The sequence below is a fragment of the Alnus glutinosa genome, chromosome 5 (assembly GCF_958979055.1).
Source record: "Alnus glutinosa chromosome 5, dhAlnGlut1.1, whole genome shotgun sequence".
Taxonomy (NCBI): domain Eukaryota; kingdom Viridiplantae; phylum Streptophyta; class Magnoliopsida; order Fagales; family Betulaceae; genus Alnus; species Alnus glutinosa.
In genome coordinates this window covers 1503005-1523449 of record NC_084890.1, presented here as the reverse complement: position 1 = coordinate 1523449, position 20445 = coordinate 1503005, and the positions used below count along the sequence as shown (strand labels likewise).

Here is a 20445-nt window from a genome sequence, read left to right as displayed (position 1 = left end):
GCATATTCATTTGACATCTCCTATGGCCATGAGATTGAACATGGGAATCAGCATAGCATATCCCCCATTCCCCCGCTTGAATGATTGGTGGCCATCTACCTTAAACGTGATTAGGGGCCGCTATTGCAACAAGTTCAACAACCACACCAAATTCATAACCCCGTTTAGAATATTGAATTCTAGCGTTACTATTTTTTTATTTTTTATTTTTAAATAAAAAAAAATGATTAAAAGTTAGTTGAGAGAGGATATCTTTTCAAAAAGAAAAAAAGAAAAAAGAGAGAGGATATACTTTTCAGCATTACTCTACTCTAAAACAAAACTAAAACTCATATTAAAAAATTTACGAAACAAAAAGATAATGACCCTCTGAAACGGTACAAATATACACCCCTATCTTCTTCTCCAAATTCCACGCTGTAGCTCTTCCTTCTTCCACTCTGTTACTCTCCTCGTCGGAGCTTAAACTTCGCTCTACGACGCCGTTTCGAACCAACCAACCAACCAACCATGGCTCTGAAATCGTTCATCGAGGTCCACCCGGACTCTCACTTCCCCATCCAGAACCTCCCGTACGGTGTGTTCAGGCCCGAACCGGGTTCGGCGGCTCGACCGGGCGTGGCGATCGGGGACTACGTGCTGGACCTCTCCGAGATCGCCTCAGCAGGGCTCTTCGACGGTCCGATCTTGAAGAACTCCGATTGCTTCTCTCAGGTTCGTGTTGATTCTCAGTTAACCGTGTATTAGTGCCAAATTCATGCATGTCGCTCTAGCTAAACGCTGTCGTTTCTGTTGTTATTTGAGTGTGAGTTTGAGATTCATCTGAATTTCCGTGCAACTTATGGTACGTGAAAGTCGGTCCTACTCTGGTTGTCGAGAAAACGGGAGGGATAGAAAAGAAAGGTGATAGTAGTAGAAAATAGAAATGAACATCGAATGCTTTTTCGTGGCATAGAATTCGAATAAAATGAACAAATCATCTGGTCCAAGTGCTTTGGAACTATTTAATTCTGGTTGTGTTCCTCATTCAGTTTCCACTCTGTTTGGTTGTTGAGAAACTGGAGGAAAAGAAGAGAAGTATTGATCAAAATAAACATCTAATACTTTTTTGTGGCATCAAATTCGAAGAAAATGAACAAATCAACTGGTCTAAATAGAATTTACAGCTTTGCTAATAATTCTGCCCACTGAATCGTATGGCAGGGAGTATGTATTTATAATAACAACAGAGTTAATCCTTTAGTAGGATTGTAGTTCATCCTTTAATAGGATTGTACATAGACTGTGTTTATCAATAACATAGTAGAGATCTATTGCTGTACAGTTAAGTAAGAATAGCTGTTTGATGAGATGCGTCTTGCTTGGTGATTATCAGAATGGATGACATGATCCTTGAGCTTTATCTTGAAGTAGTGGCTGATTTATCATTATCTGATGATAGTGATTTATCTGATCTAATAGTCTAAGTGCTTTAGAACGGTTTAATTTAGGTTGAGTTCTGCTATTGGCCAGGAATTATAAGAACTTCATTACATTTTGCTTCTTGAAAGCAACCAAAGAGCTTTATGATTTAATTAATATTCAAATATTATGTGGAACTTCTTCTATTACTGCCATGACAGACAGCAATAGCTTGGTGATGAATACGCATGGCCAAACTTTTTCGATTTGGTGGAGAATATATGCTTATTATCTCATGCTTTGTTGATAATTTAACTCGGGAGTTTGGGCAGAGAATTGTTAACTAATTGTTTGCAATTTTTCGATGGTTTTATTGCCAGCCCAATTTAAACAAGTTCATGGCTATGGGACGATCTGCTTGGAAGGAAGCTCGTGCTACGCTTCAAGGACTATTGTCATGTATGCTAACTATCAGTTTAATTGGTGTTTTAATTCAGTTTCTGTTTCTGTCTAGCAATGCTGAGGAAAAAATTATAGTGGAAGAGATACTGAATTTACTTTAATAAACTGCAATTCTCTGGTCCTTCAAAAAGACTGAGCAATTAATTCGTTATGTGTTATGGCAAAAAGCTCATGCCGAGTTATCTTCTGGTGCAGATACTGAACCAGCTTTGCGTGACAATGCAGCTTTAAGGCAAAAATCACTTGTGCCAATGGTAATTCAGAATTGTATAGTCCCAGCTGATGATGTGTAATCTGCCCAAAGATATTTGCATTTCTAATGTTGATTTTTTTTTTTGGTCTAAATTGTTAGAACAAGGTAGAAATGCTTCTTCCTGTTGCAGTAGGGGATTACACAGACTTCTTTTCATCCATGCACCACGCAAAGAATTGTGGGACCATATTTCGTGGACCAGAGAACCCAATTCCAGCAAACTGGTACACTGGCTTTGGTATTTATGAGTGACGCCCCCCCCTTCTTTTTCCAAGCTGAGAAAGTGTGATTTGATTTTCAGGTTCCACATTCCCATTGCTTACCATGGACGAGCATCATCTATTGTTATTTCTGGAACAGACATCATTCGACCAAGGTTTGAGAATATTAATCCAAATTAATTTTAGTCCTTTTTTATCACCAAAAACATAGATTGAGCAACAAATGTCACTAATAATAATTATAAAGAAAGGAACGAATACGAAGAATGACAAAATGGCTGGTTATGGAATATCTTACAACATTGACATTGCATCTATACGTGCAATGTCAATGTTGAAGTGATATATTGATGTATATGTGAATGCACACGTCTATGTGTGAGACACAGTGTGGCACTTTTTATTGAATTTTATTACTTATCTAAAAAAATGTGTGAGACACAAAGTGTATATGCATGTGATAGGTGGATTTATTGTGTTTGGTTTTATATGTAGTTTATGTTGCATGCATATGCATGTTTTTCTCAAGCTTAGCGAGGCAAAGTAACGTTTCCACTTAGGTGTCAGGTGGAACTTGCACCTCAAGTGCACCTTATTAATTTACTAATTCATTGGCTCTTTTGGATTAGCTTATCCATCCTTGAATTTATGCACTACTGGGATGAAATTACATCCATTTCTAATTGAAATGATGAATCCGGTTCCTTAACATACTGATTTAAGTTGGACAGATTTTAGGGGACATTTTTCCCACACACCATAAGTGTGACTTTTTATCTCATACAGTTGTAAATTTTGATTCTTCCAGAGGTCAAGGTCGCCCGACTGGCAACACTCCACCATATTTTGGACCTTCATTGAAGCTAGACTTTGAGCTCGAAATGGTTAGCCTTTTATACATACTCAACTGATCATATTGTTTTCCTATAATCAAATAGACATTGAACTAAGATTTTAGAATATAGAACTCAGTTAGTTCCCATTTTCATTAAATTTTAGCTATGCTTTTTTCTTTTTAGTGTGGTTATGCTAGTTTTTCTTCAGCTAATTGTTTCCTTGTAGCTCAGCATTGTGACTCATTCCACTTGTTATCCTATATTTGTCTTGTGTTTCTTGCAGGGTGCTATTGTTGGTCCTGGCAACGAATTAGGAAAACCTGTGGATGTTAATGAGGCAGCAAATCATATATTTGGACTTGTGTTGTTGAACGACTGGAGTGGTACTAATACTCTTTGGTGCATCACTTCAGTGATATTGTTTGTATAATATTTGATGCTGTATTGATAAGAAGTTGGTTTTGACAGCTAGAGATATTCAGGCGTGGGAATATGTGCCTCTCGGTCCTTTTCTTGGGAAGAGTTTTGGTAAGAAAATGAAATTTTTTACTTCTCATTTCGAATTCCATTTGGCAAAGTTGAAGTTCAGGATACAAGCACTATGTCTACTCATAGTCTCACTGATGATTGCACTTGTACTTTGCTTACAAGCGACGCTTTAGCCCAGAGAACACCAAAGTTACTTTGTCTTATGTAATCGTTTTAGGTACTACAATATCCCCTTGGATTGTAACACTAGATGCTCTTGAACCTTTTGCTTGTGATGCGCCCAAACAGGTAGCTAATCATCACAATGATTTATAACATGAAAGTTTTTGAGTTCATTATATTGCTCCCTAATTTCTTGTGCTGAATTTCTTCTGGCATGGCAAACATGCTATATGATGCATGATTTAAATTGCAGGAACCTCCTCCGTTGCCATATCTGGCTGAAAAGATATCCAAGAACTATGACATTGCTTTGGAGGTAGTATAGTATCTAGCTGCTTTTTTTACGTATATACTCCAATGGTTTTTTGATCTTTTGTAGATGATCTTCCTTTTTTATATTGTGGTATCGTGTTCCCCCATTTCCAGTGATCAATTTGCTGTAGTCTTTTTTGTCTTATAGCCATGAGTTTTTGTTTTGGAGTTAATATGGTCCAACTTTATTGTATTCTCAAGAGAATGATGAAACTGCCACTCTTGCTTCAAGGTTCAAATTAAACCTGCTGGACAAGAAGATTCGCGTGTGGTCACGAAAAGTAACTTCAATCATTTGTAAGGAGTTCAATTAAGTTCACCCCTTTTATTTAACAGAATGTTAACAACTTCCCAGAAACTAGGAAGCTTTAAAATACGTGTATATCCAAATCTTATTCGGTATTTTGTGGACCTATGAATCTAAGGAAATAAGATTTTTTTTTTTTTTTTTCCTGTTTGTTAAGACTTCTGTTTTCTTATTGTGCTTTTGTGTATATTATGAGTTGGGGCTTCTGTTATGCATCTTAAATTTCTTTTACTTGTATTGCAGATATTGGACATTGACCCAACAGCTTGCACACCACACCATTAACGGTTGCAACTTGAGGCCTGGTGATCTGCTTGGAACTGGGACCATCAGCGGACCGGTACGGTTTTCTTCTTCTTCTTTTTTAATTTTTTAATTTTGCTATTTCATAAGGTCATACTGCTGGAATTCTGCCAATTTTGTTTTCAAATAATTGTGTTAGCTTAAGTTAGAAGTCTGATTCCTGTACTCATCCACCACTTGTGTTTCGGACAGGAGCCAGAATCTTTTGGATGCTTGCTAGAGCTAACGTGGAATGGGCAAAACCCGCTATCCTTAAATGGGACATCTCGAAAATTTCTAGAAGATGGAGATGAAGTCACTCTTACCGGTTGTTGCAAGGTTCTTAATCATACAAGTTCTATCACCTCTCAATTCCCCTAATAAGCATATTGTTGTCATCTTTCACTATCTTTCCCGTAGGAATTAATTCATGCATGTATCTTCTTGACATCAATTTTCAAGAGATTTTCTAAATTTAACATATCCATCATGTGAAATGAACTTGTTTAAACTATATAACATGTAGAACCAAATGCTTGAAACTTCACATCATTGCAGGGAAACGGTTACAATGTCGGGTTCGGGACATGCTCCGGAAAGATTATTCCATCACACCCTTGAGGACAATGTCGTTTTTTTGTGATGAAAGCACGTCCAGTGAGATCTCATGACCTCAACTCGATTTGGATTCACTGGAGCTGGAATATAATCGATGTTTTTGTCTTTGTTTTTGTTTTGTCTATGCTCCTTAATGTTAATTTACTGTGCTTAAGGTATAGTTAAAACTGTTTGATGAATATGTCTTTTAATAATGTACCATAAGAAACACATTGTACGGCATAACGTCTCTCTCTCTCTCTGTCTCTCCTGATGCGTCATTCTAAGCAAATGATAATTTCCTGTTCTAGTTTGGTCTTGAAGTAGATCATTGGATTTTTGGGTATTTTTTTTTCCAGAATAGCTCCGCTGCTGAGGAATTTGTTTAATGTGATTTGGTCTAAGTCGGTAAATCTCTGAGTCCATCTAATTTCCAGGAACAACGTGAAGTTAGGAGATTACGCCGGTTTGGCAACCTCCCCTCCCCTCCCCTTCTCTTATTTCATTTCTCTCAAAAAAAGACATTAACTTCAAAACATTTTAATTTTTTTTACTTTTTATATTACATCAACAATTTTTTATTACCCTTTAAAAACAAAAAACTCATTACAATACAAATTTTATTCACTTTTCTATATAATTTCTTTTTTATTTTATATAGCATCAATTACTTTTTACTACTACTTAATTATTATTTTTTTTTAATTTTTTCACGTCAATCCCTTCTTGCTTCTTTTTCAGCTTTCTCAAGTTCTGCGTTGTAAGAGCATTATTATCAAGCTCTTCAAATTTTTCTCCAAATTTAAGCCAAACAATCTACTTTTCTTATTTTATCAATTACTTTTAAAGTAGCTCTTACATCAAACTCTTCAAATATTTCTCTATTTTAACTATATATTGTTTTTTTATTGGTTTTGAGAATAACTACTTTAACTAACTACTTTCATGAACATCAAAATTGCACTACCAACTAGCCAACTCTCTTCATTAAACGTCCAGCATTTTTTTTTTTTTTTTGGCCACTCAACATTAATGTTTAAATTGAAACCAACTACCACCACACCACTTTCATTAAACCATCCACCCACTTTAATTAAACCATCAACGTTCAGCATTGCTTTATTTTGTTGTTATTATTATTATTATTATTTTGCCGCTCAACATTAATGTTTAGAGTCAAACATGCCAACGTCCAGCATTTTTTTTTTTAAAAAAAAAAAAAAAAAAAATTTGCCACACAACATTAATGTTTAAAGCCAAACATGCCAACGCCCAACATTGTTTTTTTTTGTTTTTGCCACTCAACATTAATGTTTAAAGCCAAACATGCCAATTACCAACCATGCCACTTCAATTAAACCATCAACCAGTAAATGTAAATTCTTCAACAACCTGCGGAGCAAAACAAGATCAAAGAGAAATTTATTGATAATAAATGAGACAAGACAAATATATCAGACAAAACCAGTCGAAGTCTTGATTTTAAACACAACAAATTAAACTCACCAAAACTCAGAGTGTTCTTCAACTCAACTCTCCTGAAGAACTCAGCAAAACTCACATTGAGTCTCAATCTTTGTTTTCTTGTTATGGCTCGTTCTTCTTTTTACAAAATGATTCTTATGGAGTCAGACTCTGATGAAGAGTTAGAGATAATTGCAAATCTTGCAATGAAAGAAGAAATATCAGCATCACATGGTCGTTCTAAAAAACGTCGCACATTCATCCGGCGCGATCGCTTACAAGTCGGGGCAGATCTTTTTCGTGACTATTTTGCTGAACCACCAATATATCCTCACAAATATTTTCGAAGGAGATTTCGAATGAGTCGTGATTTTTTTGCCGTATTCAATTTGCGGTTGAAGCCCATGATCCGTATTTTGTCCAAAGAAGAGATGGTTCCCAAAAGCTTGGATTTACTTCCATTTAGAAAATTACATCCGCACTTAGGATGCTTGCATATAGTATTACTTAAAAAAAGTAATAGCAACAATGCCATGCCCATGTGTAAGTAGATGTTGGACAACTCAGATACTAAGTACGATGATTTCATTATGCCATCATTTATTCTAGTGAAATGATTTTACCAAGTTTTGATTTCCTCTGTTTTATTTTGCTGTGCTGTTAGTTGTTATCAACCAAGAATATAGAGCACGACATGGAAGGAAGGGGAATGAAATGAAAATAACACACCCTACAAGTAGTTGAAAATAAGCTATTCAGCTACTTGAAAAGACATAAATTTGGAATAAAATACCTGCTTTGTTGATGAAATGGCTGGTGAAAACAAATTTCAAAATATTTTACCAATATCATTTAAATTATATGAGGATATATATTATCAAAAACTTGTCCAGATTAATCATGGATATTCATCTTAAAGCATAATCCTAGTTAAATAATAAAGTACTAATAACTTTCAAACAATCTTGATCAAAAGTCCTAGTCTAGCAAAATAGGACATAACTTCACGTGGTACTTACACTAAAAGCATGGGCCATTACAACCTTCAAGAATTGTGAATTTGACCTTCAAGGATTGCCTTTTTGCGTCGGCGAACATACTCTTGGCCATCTTCATCCAAGTGACTTGTATCCATTAACATAAATTCTTTTATCTCTCTCTCTTCTTCGAACCGAAGCGTTTTTTCTCTAAGACGCAATTCATCCTCTTTTAAGGCGCACTTCTTCTTACTTAAGAATAAACATCGCTTTGTTTTGCTCACGCGCTTCCTCCAACAATTTTATTTTCTTCTTCTTGTCTTCATTCATGTCACTTAGTATCGCAATAACACTTGGATTTGATTTTTCTTTGCTCTTCCGTTTCTCCTTTTCGGCTTTTCGGCCTAATGGTCGCTCGATATCTTCAAAACCTTTGGGAGAAGCTTCCTCATCACCTAGATTTATCACAGCTGGTTTTTTCTTCAGTTTTACATTGTCCATATGAGCCGCCCATTTTGGATGAAATCTCAAAATAAGCCAAGCATGTTCAAAGTGAAATGGTGATTTTTGAATATCTAAATACATTAGTCTTGCCTGGCCAATCTGAAATTTATTAGCAAATACAACATAATTAGAATCTCTTCAATAGGCACCCCAAACATGATAATGTGTCAGTATATGTGTCATAAGTGCACAACGTATCAACTACTTAACACACTCAAGACTATAATTAGAACGTACCTTGTCTTGCTCAGTCAAGCCACTTTGTAACCTCTTTTCAATTTGGGCTAAGAAGCCACAAAACTTATTTACTGCAAGTTGAATCGTTGACCATCGATTCATTAGAGATGTCTGATTACGGTTGGCTCCATGTGTCTTGTGCTCGTTAAAGTAGTTACAAATTCTTTTCCAATAAATCTTATGTTTTTGTTGATTTCCTTGAACGGCATCCATGGAAACATAAAGCCACGCCTCCACAAGCAAATTGTCATCGATAATGGTGAAGTTGCTACCCCGGCACGATTTCTTAATAATAGGTTCAACCTCAACTTCGGGCGAAGCCTGTTGCTGTTCACTAATTTCATTTGTGCTTTCAAACCCAAGATCATCTTCAGTTATAAGATTGGTGTAATAACCAGATTGAGGAGTTTATGAATCAATCACTAATTGGCCCCCTAATCCAAACCATACACCAAAATTTAGTTAAAACATTATATCCAAGCAGAAAATACATATATTGACGGATAAATTTGAAAGAGACCAGCTCAGTTAACCATTTATGGAAAGGACTCCCACCCATATGCATAGAAAAGTCTGAGCCGTTGTTCAATAATATATTACAAAGCTGGAACACATAGACTTCAAATACCACAAATAACAGCCAAAACATTATATGGATAAGTACTTCTAACTCTTCAAACAACTCCTAGCCATATAACATTATACATCAACTCAGTAACAATGTAACAACCATAAACCGAGTAGGCGAGCAGCAACAAAAGAAATCCAAGTAATGCTTATCAAACGAAAAACTCGCCAGAACAAGAAACAACACCCCGAATCACAAAGAAAGTGATTCTCGTTCAGTCCAATAATAGGACTTTCAAGGCACAACTGACAAAGTAAAATACAAAATCAGCAAGTGTCCCCGTAACAAGAGGCAGTCAAAGTGATCAGCAAAAGTCTTTCTGTGCCTTTTATTATTATTAATACAAGCTAGTAAAATAAATGAGGATGCAAGTTAGAAGATTAGTCAAAAGTTTTCTAATGAGCTAAACAAGCAAAACCACAACAAATGCAGGAATTTAAGAGCTTAACAAGAAACAAAAATGAAATCAGTTTGCCATGAAAACTGCAACTCAAGTGTAGAGGGACAAACAAATTTTCTATTAATGGAAATGAATCAGTGGCGGGGCATGGTATTAGGAGATGATAGGAAATGGATGTTGACCCATCAACGAAGAGGATAATACCAACCAAATACATCTAAAAAACAGGGATCATATTATACAAGTGGGTTTTGCTTGTGGATTACTATACTCATGTTATGGTTGAAATGGTATGAACAGAGCCTTGACAATCCGCTGCTTCGACAACAACCAACAACATCACAGACAGGGAGACTATCAATTTGTTGAACTCAATTTCTACTATCAAACAAAACCCAGTTTTAAATTCATTACAAGCGGAGAATCTAGCACCATTTTCTCTTGGAAATGCTATCACTCAACCACTCCACCACCCAAGCTATTATCATCTCACTCGTCAGACCCAAAACTCCCTTTCAATTTTAAAACATCTTTCAATACCCAAACTGTTCTCTCTCTCTCTCTCTCTCTCTCTCTAATATTTGGGTTTTCTTAGTTTGCCTAAGAGCTTCGTGCATAACAAAAATGACTTGCTGTGTTGTGAGACTCAAATGACACAGATTGAGTTAAAAAAGTCTCAGTTAGATATGGGCACTCAATATTTTAACAGGAAATGTATATGTGCTGAAATTTCAGATTCAGGAAATAAAACTTAAAGCAGAGGCAACTCAAAGCAAACGAATAAAACTTAATCTAAGAAACCCATACAAAGAAACATCAACAAACTCATAAGACACAAACAATGATGGCTCTAGATTGTCAAACCCCAGAGATTTTAAAACATATCAAATCCAAAAATTAAATGAATCAAGCTGCAAATGGGGATAAAAAGAAAACCCCATACCCCTTTGAACAAAACCCCAAGCACCCAAGCAACAAAGAGAGAGAGGGAGAGAGAGAGAGAGAGAGAGCAGTACCGAAGCAACGACGGAGCTGGAACGTGCGATGAGGAACCTCCGATGAAGGGGCAAGCTCGAGTCTCCGTTGAAATTGCACAGCACCGAAGAAGAAATTGCATTCTCAGTAAAGAAATCGCACAGTGCCAAAGAGAAATGCACAGAAAGTGGAAGGCGGGAGGAAAGTGAAAGAAGCGGGAGAAATGGAATAAAATGATATAAAATGAATGGCGTGAGAATAGATTGGCGACAGATTTGGAGAGAGTTTCTGACAAGTATTGTTTTGGAGAAACTATGAAGAGCTCGATACAAGAGGGATTTTGAGATATTTCTCTATTATTTGGTGAAACATTTGAAATAGCCATTTCGATACTGATGCTCTAAGTGAACAAAATTGGATTTGGATCCATTCGGTATTGCAAATTTTAGCTAAAGAATCGTCTCTTTTTAAAAAAATAAAAATAAAAATAATAATTATTATTATTATCGTTTTCAAAGTACTTATATTTCATTATTTATTTTAGAGCACTCACATTGAGCTAGCCAAAATAGTTTTTTAAAAAATATATTTTCACTAGCCCTGTAGCAAAAATACCAAAAAAATCCTCACATCCGATGCTAAGATAGCTAAGGATTTAACTAGTTACTATCATGCTTAGCAAATTTGTTGAGCAGTATAACTCAGCAATGCATAAGTTAAATTAATAAAAAAAAAAAATCAATATGATTATCTCTCATATTTGGGAATAGTTAAAATAAATAAATAAAGAATATTTTTAATGGAATAGTGAAAGTTGATAGCTAAAATATTGAGCAGGATATATGTACTTTAAAAAAGTGAGTAATTAAAAAAAAGGTTAAATATCCTATTGGTACCTGAGTTTTACGTATTTTTAAATTTAGTACCTCAGTTTTGTTTTGTATCATAGGTGGTACCTGAATTAGGGGTAAAAACACATTTGGTACCTCTGTTAGATTTTCCATTCAAATTTTAACGCCTCGCCACATGTCAACCGCTGAGGTTGACATGTGGCACTATATAAAAAATAAAAATAAAAATTTTTTTAAAATAATTTTTTTTAAAAAAAAAAAAGAAAAGAAAAGAAAAAATAAGAAGGGTGGCTCAGCCACCTTCTTAGCCTGTCTGGGGTGGTTTGGCCACCCAATGGTAGAAAAAAAAAATAATAAATAAAATAAATAAATAAATAAATTATGGGTTTTGGCCATTGACCCCCAATGACCAAAAACCATAAAAATTTAAGGGCTTGCCCTTGGAGTGGTTGAACCACCCCCTAGGGCCACGGGGGTGGTTCGGCCACCCCCATGCCGGTCGGTCTAAGGGTGGCCGAAGCAGGCCCGTGGCCCTAGGGGGTGGTTCAGCTACCCCCAAAGGTCAAAACCCTTCAAAAAAAAAAATTGAGGGTTTGCATATATATATATATTTTCTGCCATGTGGGGGGTGGTTCGGCCACCCCAGACCGGCCAAGGGGGTCATCGGCCACCCCCATGGTGGCCAAGGGGAGCCGCCCCTCTTCTTTTTCTTTTTTCTTTTTGCCACCCCATGGTGGCCAAGGGGGGTGGCTGAGCCACCCCTCTTCTTTTTATTTATTTATTTTTTCAATTTTTTTTTAATTGTTTTTTAAATATTTTTATTTTTTATTTTTTATATAGTGCCACATGTCAACCTCAGCGGTTGACACGTGGCGAGACGTTCAAATTTGGACGAAAAATCTAACAGAGGTACCAAATGGGTTTTAACCCCTAATTCAGGTACCACCTATGATACAAAACAAAATTGAGGTACTAAATTTAAAAATACGTAAAACTCAAGTACCAATAAAGTATTTAACCAAAAAAAAAAATATGTGTTCTTTTAGTTAGATATTTGCTGAACTAAATGTGAAGGCTTTGAGTTATTCACTTTAGATTCGGCTTGTGTGCTGTAGTTCACTTGCTATAAAAAACTTGGAGGGCTTAGATTTAACTAAATAATTTAAGGGCTCAGATCTGTCCCATTGTTTTAATTCATCAAGCTCTCTTCCATCCATCACTTTCTCTCTCTCTCTCTCTCATCCATCAGAACTCAAGAGAGAGCATCCCTTATCTTCATTCAAAGATTTGACAAGAATGACATAAACAGTAGCAAGTGTAAGAGCTTTTGCATAAGATAATGCCATGGCCTTGCCATTTGAGCAAGTTGACAAGATTACGACTAAGAATGGCAATGATCTCGATGCAAAAAAAATAAAATAAAAATCGCTCTTGGGAAGTTAAAAATAATGAGAGAATAGCTCGAAGATAAATGGAAAACTAGGAACAGAGCAAGAACACGCACCAGAAAAAACATTAACTGAATTGAACTAATACCCAATTGGGCTTTTAAGCCCGTTTTTCTACAAAATCCCATAACCATATCGTGATTCTTTTGCAAAATCCAATCTTTTTTTGCTTAGTTTGTTTGGCTGGGCTTTACTGGCGAGGAAAATATGGATGGAAGAGAGAGAGGTTTTACAGAGGAAAAAAAACGAGAATAAAGTGATGGATGAAAAAAGAGCTTCATGAAAATTCTGAATCAGATATGAACCCTTCAACTATTTAGTTAAATCTAAGCCCTTCAATTTTTTAACGGCATGTGTGCTATAGTTTTAACTACAGTACACAAGCCGGATTCATCCACTTTCTTTATTTCATTTAAAATATTTTTTTATTTATCCACTTTTACTATTCTCAAAGAGAAAAGAGAATCATATTGATTTTTTTTTTATTATTTTTTTCAATGTATTGTTCAGTTTTTTATTTTTTTAGTCATTGTTGAGTTGTTAAACACTGTACGAACTAGGGGTGTTCAAACGGAGCGGTTATAACCGCTTTAAAACCGCTAACCGCTTTTAAAAGCGGTTATAAATAACCGCTAACCGCCTAGGCGGAGGCGGTTAGCGGTTATAGGGTTTTAAAAACGGTTATAAATAACCGCTAACCGCTAATATATATATATTAAAATAAAATAAAAATAAAAAACCAAAATTTTGTAATTTTTTGGTTTTGAATTTGGTTATTTTGGATTTGTAATGTCTTTGAGTATTTAGTTATTTGGATTTGTTTGGTTTTGAATTTGGTTATTTGGATTTGAAAAATTAGATTTGGATTTGGTTATGTTTGTGTTTTGGATTTGTAATTTTGTATTTAGATTTGTTAATTTTGTACCAAAGGACAAAAGGCCCAAAAAGTATTAATTTTTTTTTTTGAAAAAATTAAAATATGTACAAAAACCGGCCCAAAACTGGTGTAAACCTAGCCTAAAACCGGTCTAAACCCGGCCTAAAACCGGAATTCAAAAGAGGTTTTAAACAGCCGGTTATAACCGCTAACCGGCGGTTATAAAAATAACCGCCTCCGCCTAGGCGTTTAGCGGTTGCGGTTGGTAAAATAAAATAACCGCTAGGCGGTTAGCAGTTTTAGCCAATAACCGCCAGTTATAACCGCTTATACACCCCTACTACGAATTATCCATTTTTCTAGTTAAAATGGCTAGTGGATGAGGCTATTTTTTTTTTTTTTTTTTCCCCTATTTTTACTGCAATACTAGTCAAAATAAGCTTTGGGTAATCTAATAAGAATGTTCTAATTACCCCAGCAATTTATTTTTTAAAAAAAGAAAAAGAAAAAAGGCTTGAATGATTGTTAGGTTGGCCAAATTCACTTAAAGGGATGGTTCAATCCCTCCAAACTAGCCATTAAGATAGCCAAATCACTCATTTGTAACCCAAGTTGCGACAATGAAAAAATAATAAAAAATGTTAAATATGTTTTATTTTTATACTTTTTAACATAACAGTAAAAATTATTATTAAATTTTAAATAAATCACAATTAAATTTTACGTCAAATAATAATTTTTACTTGCACTTAAAAAAGGATGATTTCTCAAAAATTGTAACAAGTTTTCTGGTTTAATGGGAATTTAGAGTAGAAATGGAGAGAAATAGAGAAATGGAAGAAGAAATTAAAATGGAATTAACACTGATAATAGGCAAATTCGAGGATACCTAAAACCTCCATGAGTGATTCGAGGTACTCCCCCTCCATTTTCAGCTAAAGACTGAATACCAATTTTCATGCCTAAAACATTTACCTAGTCTTGTTTATATAGACCTACCTAAAGGCCATTAAACTAATAAGGCCCAAGATAAAAGGGCCCATCAAACTATTAAGGCAGCCATTAACTAATATAACCGTTACAAAAATGTAACGGACGCACCGGATTCAAAATCCATTGGACACATGGAAATGCGTGAACAACCCGTTTCAGATTTCAAATGCCATAATAATAATGTTTTCAAACACGAAGGAATGAAGGATCAAGGAAGCCCATTCGTTTAAAAAAAGCAGAGCCGTGGGTCCCGTATCAAAACGGCTCGTATTAAGGCGCCAAGACCATTCAAGAAGCATCCTACAGCCTACACCTACAGTACTAGAAGGAAATCATTTGAATATTAATTATTATGTATATTTTATTTATTTATAGAATTGTCGGCCACACCCTTCAATCACTGTCCCTTTCTGGCAAAGCACTCAGCCATGAAACACTCTCGCAAAGCCAGCTTCTTCTCTTCCTCTTCCACCACTGTCACCTACACTCTCCATAATGACAACTCTACCCCTCCACCACATCCCAATTCCACCGAAATTCCCATCCAGTCCTCCGAAACGGCCCAAATCCCCATCACCGTCCATCTCCCCAAACCCAACGCCGCCACCAAAATCCAGTCCGCCTACCGGGCCCACATAGTCCGCAGCCTGTACAAAAAAATCTCAGCCGTCAACTCCGAGGCCGACCAACTGCAACGCCTAATCCAAAGGCAGGAAACGGTGGATGCCGTTCGGAGCAACGACCGCGAGAAGCTGAGGATGAACGAGGCCCTGATGGGTTTGCTGCTGAGGCTGGACTCGGTGCCCGGGGTTGATCCAGCGGTGAGGGAGGCGAGGAGGAAGGTCAGCCGTCGGATCGTGGCGTTGCAGGAGATATTGGACGCGATTTCCGAGGCCAAGGTGGGTGATGATTGTTGTTTCACTAACCATACACAGTGGGGTTATGGATATTATGATGGGTTTATGAGGAGTTGGGACGACGTCGTTGCGGAGATGGAGGAGGAGGTTTGTAGGGAACGAGGGGGTGACGAGATGGAGAGGTTTTGTGCTCAGCATTTGGGGTTTCGGTGCTTGCAGAGGTTTCTTCGTGAGCCCTGATCCTGTGTGGTATGGGTACAGCTAGCTTACCATATATATATATATATATAATATGTCTCCAATTTGTGTTCTTGTGGATGCTCTTGGTCTTGGATGAAAATAATTATTAATACTAAACCCTTGGTAAAAGAACAACCCTGAAAAATACGACATTATTTCTCATGGGAGAAACCAAACTTTTATCCAATAATCATCCAACAAGCTGGTTGAGATTTATATATATATATATTTTCTGAGATTGCCATATCAATATTGATGATGTGATAGTTGTGAAATTAACAAATCAAATTTCTGTCATAAGAGGTAGTTAAATTGATTGAAGATGACGCTTCATAAAGCGAATATCACTAGTTCGAATCAGTCTCTCTTCTTACGAGGAATAATAAGAAAGCAAATTTCAGTCTCTAAAAGAGACATTCAAATTAAAATACTAGGACGAAAAGGAAATTGGAAATATCAGAGAGAAAAACTTAATTTCTACATATTGGTATTAAGGGATGCTTATTTTATATGTCTAAAGCCAGAGAGTAGCGTGAAATTAACTCATCTAATTAAGCCGCACAGCTGCATTTGCACCGCGACAGGCATTTCTTGCAATCGGAGAGATTTGGGCTCCCACCGTTGCAATCACACCTCTTTACACACACAGACCTTGAGCGACCACCCCACAAGCATCGCGCCATGCAGCGTATGACCGGTACACACAATGGACACCCGTACTTGAACTGCTCTACGATGCAGACTTTGCATTCGCCGCCGTTTGGCGCGCAGGCCAGCGCCGGCGAAATCACCGTCGACCATATCGTGATCAGCAGCATCATTATTGACACCAGACCCAACTTCGGCGGCGGCTTCTGCTTCCACCCCACCATCTCTTCGATCTCTTCAAACTGAATATTTTCTTTTGCTATATATATATATGCTTTTCGTTGCAGCTTCTTATATACAATTTATAGACCTCGTAAGAGATGTGATCACAATCTGATCTGGGAATTCTTGCAACCATGCGATGACGATCCAACGGTCATTGAATATGTAAAGAGAAACGTTATCATTGAATTACGTACCTCATTAAATGGTCTGCCACGTCTTGGTTTGCACAACATGAGTTTATCTCATCGTGTACCTCTCCCTCTCTGCATCATGACTTGCTCAGTGACCACCGCCCAGCTCATATTCGGATAAAATTTTCTTTTAAATTGGCATTTAATTCCGTTAATAAAAATGTCAGTAAAAAATTCGTGTTCTTTTAATAGTATTAACAAATCATGATTAAATTTTATTAAAAAAATTATGTAATTCTCACATATTAAATAACACATTGTATTTTTCTTCAATCTAGTTTAGAAGAAATCTTTGTCTTAGCTTATCCTAAGAGAGGGAGGATACAAAATTCCCATGTTCCGAACAACTTAAAGATGCGGGATCAACCTACTCGAGACAAGTAGATTATGCAATCAAAAGAAACCAACTCGCACAAACATAAACCAACATGAGTTAGAAATTGAGTCCCTAACAAAAAATTAACTGAAAATGTTGGTAAAAATATTGAAATGGCCGGAGAATTAAAAACGAACAAAAAATTTCACTCACCTACCGTTAAAAACTTGGGCCGTTGTACGATCTTCATTCATCTCGTTCCTCTTCTTCTGATTGAGTCAGGATCAATCACACTATTACCATCGAGCTTACCAAGGCTTGGGAGTTGGGATCGTTCACCCTATCACCACCGCTTAGAACAATATATACTTCTCTATTTAAATGCACTCCACAATAAGTTCTATTATTCTTTCCATATACCATTTAAATATTCTTTAATTAAATGCTAAGAGAAAGAGAGATGAAATATAAATCATTTAAAAATTGTTTCAAATAAATGTCAGAAGAATGAGAGAGGAAATAAAAAGTTTTTTTATATTAAGATAATGTTAATGGAACAATTTTTACTTCCCTTTATATTTCCTTAATTTAAGGAACAATAAAAAAATCTTATTCAACTTTCAGGTAGTTTTTCAAGAGTTTTCTTACGTGAAGAGAAGGAAATAAAATTTAGAAAAGCTTTTAATGCTCTAATGCATTATATTAATTGAGTAATGATTGTCGCACAACTCTTACATAATTTTAATACAACTCTAACTATTTTTTTTATTTTTTTATTTTTTATTTTTTATGATCAATTATTGAATTTGTTTTTTCTACATATGAGCCCTAAATATTTAATAATTGATCTTAAAAAAATATTGTTAAAATTATACAAAAGTCACGTAAGAATTGAACGACAAACTTTACTCTTTCAAGTCACATCCCATGATCCGGCTGACTGTCATCGAGCTGGCCATTTGTTGACTTAAATAAGATGTGTATCAGCGTATGAATAACTACTGTGAACCTGTGATGAATATTTTATAAGAACATGCGCAACATTTTATATGTGTTTTTTCCATGTGCAGTACAAGGGACAAAAGGGAGACTGCATTTTATATTCATTATGGAAGAAAATGTTTGATGTAGGCTAATAGGCAATTAGAGAGAAGGTATATATATATATATATATATATATATATATATATATATATATATATATATATATATATATATATGTTTGAAAAAAAAAACAAAATAAAAATATTTAAACAATATAGAAAAAAAATAAATAATTGAATGTAGAGTTCACTTGAAAAGTCATTAGATAAAATGAAATTAAAATAAAATAAAAAATTGATTAGCTATTTTAGGTAAAAATATATTAGAGAATCCATTGGAATATGCTCGATCTTAGTCGCCGTCCACACTTTCAATACAAAATCTAGGGGATTTGGCTTAAATGTTGTAAAAGAAATAAGTCGGAATTGAATAAAAGAGTAATATTGCTCGTTTCACAAATGTTATATCAACTAATGTGTCGTGTTTTAAGTGCATTTTTTTTTAAGTGACTGTCACAAAATATTACTTAAAATACGTCACATTATGTAACTCAAAAATTAAAACTCTAACGAAACTCTTCAAATTACTTTTACCATTACGTAACATCAAAATATATATATATATATATATATATATATATATATATATATATATATATATATATATATATATATATATATATATATATATTATAAAAAATATAAAAATTATTAACAAACCAAACCTTTTGTCTCACTAACCAAAGTCAATTGCAATATACTCGTGTTTAAAATAAAAAATTCTTTGGAATTTGTTTGAATTGTATAATTTAAATCTGCATATTATATTTAAAATCAAATGTGGAGTTGGAGTTTACGTACAAACAAGATCACCCGTTATTTAACGGAGAAAACTAAGACAGTGGACGATACCACCAAAAGAGTACAACTACTACTTTGCTTGACAACATGTCAACGTGTGTAAAATATTAATTGTCAAATAAATTAAAATTTGTTTCATATCTCACAAGTGATTTAGTTTGATTTTAAAAAACAAAAATATAAGACCGTTTAGTAGTTTATTCCAATAAAAACAGTATTAACAGAATTGATCAGTTATATATATCCTTGATGGGAAGAATAATTAAATTGAAATTGAAATTGAGGGCCATCAATATTATAACCAAAATTTGGCGTAGAAAGAAGAGTCCTCTCTTTAAAATTTTCTTATGAAATTTTATATATTGCTGGAATTTTTTACATCCAATCAATTAAGAGCAAGCTTAAATAAACATGACTGAAGGTAGGCCTATTTTATTTTATTTTATTTTTCCTGTCGTTTATTTTGAAGATCCATTTTTCTAAAACACTATATATTGCATTCTTTATATTGGAAAGTGATTTTTTTAAAAAATAAATAAATAAATAAATAAAAATTGGAGAATGGGTCCCAATAGAATTGGAGGTTTGGAAAAGTAACGTTAGGGACCATTGTTTTATCCTTTCAAAATTGATGTTGCTTTTAAAATTATTATTTAATCAAAATTCAATAGCGATTTTATGGGAGATTTATAAGAGTAATGGTAGGGACCGTATTTTTATCATTCCAAAGTTAATGTAACTTTTAAAATCATCATTGGATAAAAAATAGTACTGATCCATCCAAAATCTAATGGTGATTTTAAAAGTTATGTCAATTTTAGAAAGATAAAAAATATGGTTCAAACATTACTCGATTAAGGAACCAAAGTCATTGAGATGAGGGGAAGATTAGTTTTTTTAATTAAGTTAAAAGGAGAGATCCAGAAATGAGTAGTAATCTTTCATATATGAAATCATTGTATCATTAAGGGGAAGTTTAGTTTTTTTAGGGGTTAAATACAATTTAGCCCTTCAAATTACCACTATTTCTCCGAATGGCCCCCCAAACAACCAAAGTTTGCATTTTGGCCTCCCAAATTACTGCTTGCTTATTTTTTGGCCCCATCCGTCAGTTTGTGCCGTTTAAGTGGACTAAAACTGAGTCACCTACACGACACGTGACTCTTTAGGCTAAAAGCTCAAAAATACTCCTCTCCTTACACTCTAAAATTCCCATAGTGCCATTCGAAACAATGCCGACTGTGGAGAACTTTTGGTATTTTCTAGGGTTGAAGGTCGTGATTCGTGGAGAACTTGCCGACTGTGAAGACAAGAGGGTTGAAGATGATCGTTTGATGCTTGCAAATTATTGAGTGAAGACGAGAGTTGAAGACGAGAGGGTTGCCGTG

General features: G+C 35.1%; 3 protein-coding genes across 3 annotated transcripts; 2 read left to right on the top strand and 1 right to left on the bottom strand.

Annotated features, from left to right (window-relative positions):
- Nucleotides 1–347: 347 nt before the first annotated feature.
- On the top strand, nt 348–5635 carry LOC133868810 (fumarylacetoacetase). Its single transcript, XM_062305826.1, has 14 exons — nt 348–714; nt 1782–1860; nt 2059–2117; nt 2216–2340; nt 2418–2492; nt 3146–3221; nt 3457–3556; nt 3642–3701; nt 3880–3950; nt 4078–4140; nt 4369–4433; nt 4687–4783; nt 4939–5064; nt 5284–5635. Exons 1-14 carry the CDS (start codon nt 511–513, stop codon nt 5344–5346), a joined length of 1263 nt encoding a protein of 420 aa, XP_062161810.1. The 5' UTR covers nt 348–510; the 3' UTR covers nt 5347–5635.
- Nucleotides 5636–15044: 9409 nt separating this feature from the next.
- On the top strand, nt 15045–15979 carry LOC133868787 (BAG family molecular chaperone regulator 5, mitochondrial). Its single transcript, XM_062305799.1, has one exon. It carries the CDS (start codon nt 15105–15107, stop codon nt 15771–15773), a length of 669 nt encoding a protein of 222 aa, XP_062161783.1. The 5' UTR covers nt 15045–15104; the 3' UTR covers nt 15774–15979.
- A 233-nt stretch (nt 15980–16212) lies between these two features.
- Nucleotides 16213–16854, bottom strand: LOC133867738 (uncharacterized). The gene has a single exon (XM_062304502.1). The coding sequence runs from the start codon at nt 16643–16645 to the stop codon at nt 16325–16327; it is 321 nt and encodes a 106-aa protein (XP_062160486.1). The 5' UTR covers nt 16646–16854; the 3' UTR covers nt 16213–16324.
- Nucleotides 16855–20445: the final 3591 nt, after the last annotated feature.